Here is a 5,988-nt window from a genome sequence, read left to right on the forward strand (position 1 = left end):
TCTCTCTCTGATGGAGCCCTGAATCATTAGCAGCTATGCGGATTCATTCTTGTTAAGGGATTCTAATGGATAGATTTGTCTCATTACATTTGGCATCTCATTAGATGCACATACTGTTGGACAAAAGGTACGCGCACCTGCAGAAACACATCTAGACACACAATACACTGCTTCTCACAATGCCATTCATCAAGACAGTGTAATGACCCAGATCAATGCAGCCACAGTGGGTCCCTATGAATAAGCTTTTCATGGTAAGACTGAATGATAGTTAAACTTGTTTATGAAGCCCAGCATTACAAAGTAACACCAAGAGTTATTGTTTAATTAACACTGATAAATCTGTCACAAGAAGCACAGGGAGAAAAAGTCGTTAGAAACATGTTGGCTGGATAAACTATTTGACACATCATTTCTCATTCCTAAAATTAAATATTTTTGTACTCTATACTCTGTAACTGTCCATGGAGGGATAATTTATCTGTGTAAATATAGATGTTTCGAAAGTAATTTTTTAGGCTCTAGGGAGAGAGTCTACAGCTCAGGTGAAACGGAGAATCTGTTGAAAACAAATAATTTTTTTCAGACACAAATTGAGATGATTCTAACTAATCATAAATTTTTAAAAAAGAAATAGAAATTTAGAAATGACAAAACTTAACTGAAGTACATCATTTTAAAAAAAAAATGTCATTATTGAGTATACAAACATGCAACTTCATCTATGTTCACATTATGTTCTTTGATTTGGAACAACTTTTGAACATAGTTTGAAAGTGATTGACTTATCACCTTAATTTGAAGACCTACTAATCATAAACACCACTTTCCATTACAGAAGTTGAATTCTCATTACTTTGTTCCACATATTGGAATTGTTCACTAGGACAATTTTTTTACCACCATCACAAATTCTAAATTGCATTTTTTTCAAATAAAATTTTGTAATCTATGGTATCAAAATTATTTTTCAGAGCCGCTTATTATTACTTAAGTCAACTTTTTTTTTCTCCACTTTTTTCTGAAGTGTATTTAGTCTGAGTTTTGACAGAAGAGTCTCGTAGAGAATCCCCTGTTTAAGTACGAGGGCTTTTATCGGTTCTATTCAGTCCATTTTGAAAGTCTGCTGAGGTCCAGAACCTGCAGGAACCAGCAGGCTGGCTTCTCACCTCACCTGCAGTCGTCTTCTGCTTGACTGTAGATTTCCTGAAACTCCAGTGCTTCAATCACTAACCAGCCAGGCCTTCTGGTGAACTACTGGGGCTTCAGTTATTTTTCCACCTGGCTGTTCGCCCAAGATCAGCATCTTCTGAGTGCCTGACCCGCCAGAGCTGGGCCACTTGCCCAAACTATTTCTGTACTGCAAGGCGGGTATTTACTTGGACCTTAGAGCTTTAAAACTCTGCACCTTTCAAAAGTTTTGTGAAAATAAAGTTTGCAGTTAAAAGAATCTTCAAATTGGTTATACATTGTTTTCCTGCAGTTTGCAAAGCACTTGTTTATTCAATTATTTGTAAGTAATTATTTGGAGTTCTGAAACTTTTTATGCTGCTTCCTGCAGTTATTGACTCTTCACCCTAGATATCAACAGAAAGAATCACATTAAATGACAAATAAGTGTTGTTTTTATACTGCAGGTTTTTGTCTGTGCTGTAATGTGAACGTACATATCGTGAAACAATGGATTTTCTTGGATATGATTAGATTTTAATGATTTCCTACTAAAAGCACCATCATATATTTTTGAATTGTAAGACTTTAACAAAAGCCAAACTGGGAATCATTTTCTTATCCTGAGCTAAACAAAGTAATAAGATATCCATTAGTTTAACAATGTTCATAGATGTTGAGCACATCAATACACACCCGGTGTAGGCATTGTGTTTTGAGCTTCTGGGCAAAAAGCATTTTTATTTTAACTTACATATATTAACATATTTCACCTTCACAAAACTTCTGTATTTTTATTGATTCAAACAAGATAAATAAAACTTGACATTAAAATCCCCACATAGCCAAAAACTGAATGACTTGAATGACTCTTCTGACCTGCAGAAGAGTCATTCAAGCTAAACTGTAGCTTGAATACACCACCTGTCCAGCTGTGTGTTCTGTGCAATCAGCCATTCTGGTTATATAACATTACAGAGACTATTCTTTTGCGTTCAAGTTTTAAAATTCTAATAATATCTGAACAAAAATGTCCATTTGTGTTCATTGTACCTTTTTCATGTTGATCTATGCTCATAAATTAAAAGTGAGTAATATAGTACTACCCGTACTGTGATGATCTATAAAAAATATTCAGGCATTCGTTTTAAAAATATTGTACCTCTCTACAGGACTTTGGTCAATGTTGCAGTTGTTATTAAATATGCTATGTTTTCCCTTTTATGCTTTGTTATTCAAGCAGTTGTCGAAGAAAAACCAGTAAAGCTTGCAATCTGCTTTGTAACATCACTTAATGTTCAAATCTCTAAGTGATTATTTAACCAATGGTAGTAAAAAAAAGTATTATTTAGTCTCAGGTGTCAGGATGATATCAGTCCTGTGTTTGTACTACACAAGATGTAACATAAGTGACAGTTAAAAAAAACTGAAGAAATTTGGTTGCTCATTAACTTCAGAATCAATTAGAAATATTTGCTACAAAATGTTTTTTTATTGGATTGAAAAAAAAATGTTTGTATATATTTTAAACAAAAACAACAACAATAGAAAATGTTTTAAGGATTACTTTATTCAACAAATAACACTGGGTTACAAAAAAAAATTTTTTTGGAAGTTGTCTATGTTTTTTCAAGTGAAGTAGGACAATTTGCATCGCTAAATCCCAAAATGACATCCAGTTTTCTCAATCAGGTCAGGTTTTCATTCTGAGTGTATTAATTAAATGTTACAAATTGAATAATAAACACTTTTAATGGTAACTACATTTACATTGAACATTACATGTTTATTGTGAAAAATTCTCCATCTCTTTTATGACCTGATGGAATCTCTAAACTGTAACTTCCAGAATGCTGATACTTTCAGCCTTTACAACACAAAACATGAAATAAAACATTTATTAAAATGTGCTGACACATGTCAGTGGTTTGTCATCCAGAAGTGCTCCTTTTAATTGCCCAGTTTTGTCCTTTTGTTTTAGCTACCGCATGCACAGTTGGCATTTTTTAAAACATAATTTAAAACCTAAAACACTGAACAAAAGACCAACAAAAACAAAAACAAAGTGAATGTTTGAACCTGATAAATAGATTTCATAGGATATTACTCATAAGCAAATCTGAACATAATGGAGGAATTGAATTAAGGATTGTTTTTCTTTGATTGTATTTGTACTGTTGCTACAGTAAAACTCTCATTAAATGTATATCAGTCACAACTTGCACAAGTGGTTAAAACTGTAACATCCTAACAGTGCGTTGCTGAACATTACAGTTAAACATGTAAACCAGAAACTTAACATTTTGATGCCAGAACAACAAGTTTAACTTGCACAGATACTTTTTCTCTTTTTCACCTTGCGGAGTGCATGTCATGTAAAATAAACTCAATTTGAGAGACTAGCATCAAACCGTACCATAAAAACTGCAACTGTGGCGAAAATTGGGTTGTGCTATTGTAGTGTGTTACAATGCTTGCCCAGAAACTTCAACAGTCTCTCAGTGGTTGGTTGTTACAGGAGTGATGATCAATGCAGCTGAATTTTTTCCTCCCTCATTGACGCAGGGACTGAAGAAAGGGAAAAGCTTCGTGGTGAAGCTGTTTCCCGTAAAGGAGAAGATGGTTGCCCTTGCGTCCACATTGTAAAAGGAAACTTGTCCTTCCTCATAGTCTACAAAAACTCCAACCTTTTCAGGTATCTGCCTCACTGGCAGGTTTACAGCGGGGCCAGCATTGGCTGTGAGCTCATTTCCATTTCTAAACCAGATGGTCCAGTATCCATTCTTCGGACTCAGTCTGATATCCCCCTTCCTGTTGATAGACTCACTCACCACTCCCAAATCCCACTGAGTTTTGCCTTTCACCTGAACCTCATAGTAAAACTTTCCAGAGGAGAAACCTTCTTTTGCCAGAACATTGAGGACCTTTTGAAACCTCTCTTCTTTGTTGTCGACATTCCTTTTTTGGTATCCAGTGGCAACTTGCTTCCCATCAGCTGAAACATTCAATAAAGGGTGTGCTGTGTCAGGATCGAATGTCACATCTACAGCATACTGCTGCTTCTCTCTGAAGGTAGGATCGCACAGCGTATTTATTTTACTTTTGACTGATCTCTGCAGCTCATCTATGGCGTCTTGTATTGCAAACTCGGCAGTGTTAAGTTTCAGATTGGGCCGGTCCTTTACCTTGGGTGAAGATACTGTAGAAGAAAGGGCATTCTCGAGAAATGTGAAGTCATCATCTGTGAGAGAAGTTTTATCCAGTTGTTCTTTTTTCTCTTTTATTTGCAAAATTTCTGCATCCAGTTCCGTAGTGAAATCTATCCCCTCTTTTTCAATCTGTTGCAGCTTTGTATTGATTACCTCAGTCAGCTCAATTTGGCTTCTCTGAATGTAATCCGCAACAGCAGCCATCACATGGTTTTTGTATGACAGTGCTTGATCTGCATTTTTCCCGACCCTGTCCAAAGAGGATTGAATGTCAAGAATTATCTGCTGACGTGTCTTGATCATTTGATCAGTGCTTTCCTTTTCTTTCCCCAGCTTAGTTTTTCTTATGTTTGCCTCCTCTTCTAAAGTCACCACCGTATGCGTTTTATGGTCTTTGACTTTGCAGGACAAACAGAGAAACATTTGATCTCCCCTGCAAAAGAACTCCAAAGGTTCACCATGTGTCTTGCATAACCTGTTCTGGAGGTCATTGACTGGCTGGATGAGCTTGTGTCTCTGTAAGTTGGGTAATGTTTGATGAGGCTGCAGGTGTGTTGTGCAGAATGACATAAAACATACTAAACAAGACTTCACAGCAGGGTTTATGCACAGATTGCACAGCACTTTCCCAACCAGTGCTTCTTGAAGGGGTGAAGACGACTTCCTTCTCACTGCAGTTTTGAATCTTTCCGCCATATCAGCAATGAAAATATTCACCCGGAGCATTGGCTTGGTGAGATATGTCTCTTTGCACAGCGGGCATTCAATGAGACGATTAACTGTTTCCCAGTGTTTTGTGATGCAATCTTGACAAAAAGTGTGTCCACAAGGAATTGATACAGGTTTTGTGAACACATCCAGGCATATAGAGCAAGAAAAATTATCATCAGTCATTAGACTTGTGGCAGAAGCCATTTCTAGAAGAAAAAAGAGAGAATTAAGTTTTATATCATAAAATTCTATGTTCATCTAAGTTCATATATAAAACTCCACAAATAAGTATAAAACAAGACTTTAAACTTGTGAAACAAAAACATTACCTGTTGTATAAAGACTTCAGTGAAACTCGTAAGAGAAGCTTAAACTTGTCCCTGTCTTTCTTTTTCTTTCTGTTTCACTTTGGTCATGTGATCTGCCTTCCTCGTTGCTCTGAAAACAGTTAACCCTTAACAGGCACACACCGCCAGCAGCTTTTCCCCCCTCTACTTTTCGTTTTCAGCTGAGCTTGGTCACAAAGGGAAAAAAAATGCTGCAAATCTATATATCAAAGGCCTGCATCTCCAATGATTGTTATTTAGTTGTGCATAATTTATATTCCTCTTTGACTGTTGCTGGTGTATTTCTGTCTGAAACTCCTTTCATGTACAGTTTCACCTGCCAGTGGATTCAAAGTTGTAAAACAGAAAAATGAAAAATTCACAACAACTTTTACATGACAAGTGAATTGTGGGAATCGACACACAAAGCTGTGCAGTCAACATCATCCTTTTGTTCCATAGGGAAACAAAGGCTTTTAGTATTCCTGTGTCTATGAGGAAAAAGGTTTGAACATTTAGCAGGTTACTATTTTTGTGTATTTCTGTATTGAAATTATTTTGCTAATTCAATT

General features: G+C 36.1%; 1 protein-coding gene across 1 annotated transcript; it reads right to left on the minus strand.

The window, feature by feature from the left end:
* Window positions 1-2,720: 2,720 nt before the first annotated feature.
* On the minus strand, window positions 2,721-5,497 carry LOC116713889 (zinc-binding protein A33-like). The gene is made up of 2 exons (XM_032554163.1): window positions 5,420-5,497; window positions 2,721-5,296 (listed from the first exon to the last, which is right to left on the minus strand). Exon 2 carries the CDS (start codon window positions 5,292-5,294, stop codon window positions 3,669-3,671), a length of 1,626 nt encoding a protein of 541 aa, XP_032410054.1. The 5' UTR covers window positions 5,295-5,296; window positions 5,420-5,497; the 3' UTR covers window positions 2,721-3,668.
* Window positions 5,498-5,988: the final 491 nt, after the last annotated feature.

Source organism: Xiphophorus hellerii, chromosome 23 (genome assembly GCF_003331165.1).
Source record: "Xiphophorus hellerii strain 12219 chromosome 23, Xiphophorus_hellerii-4.1, whole genome shotgun sequence".
NCBI classification, from domain to species: domain Eukaryota; kingdom Metazoa; phylum Chordata; class Actinopteri; order Cyprinodontiformes; family Poeciliidae; genus Xiphophorus; species Xiphophorus hellerii.

What these genes read in the sequence shown, in the direction of transcription:
- LOC116713889 (XM_032554163.1), bottom strand. Translation starts at nt 5,294, where the DNA reads ATGGCTTCTGCCACAAGTCTAATGACTGATGATAATTTTTCTTGCTCT.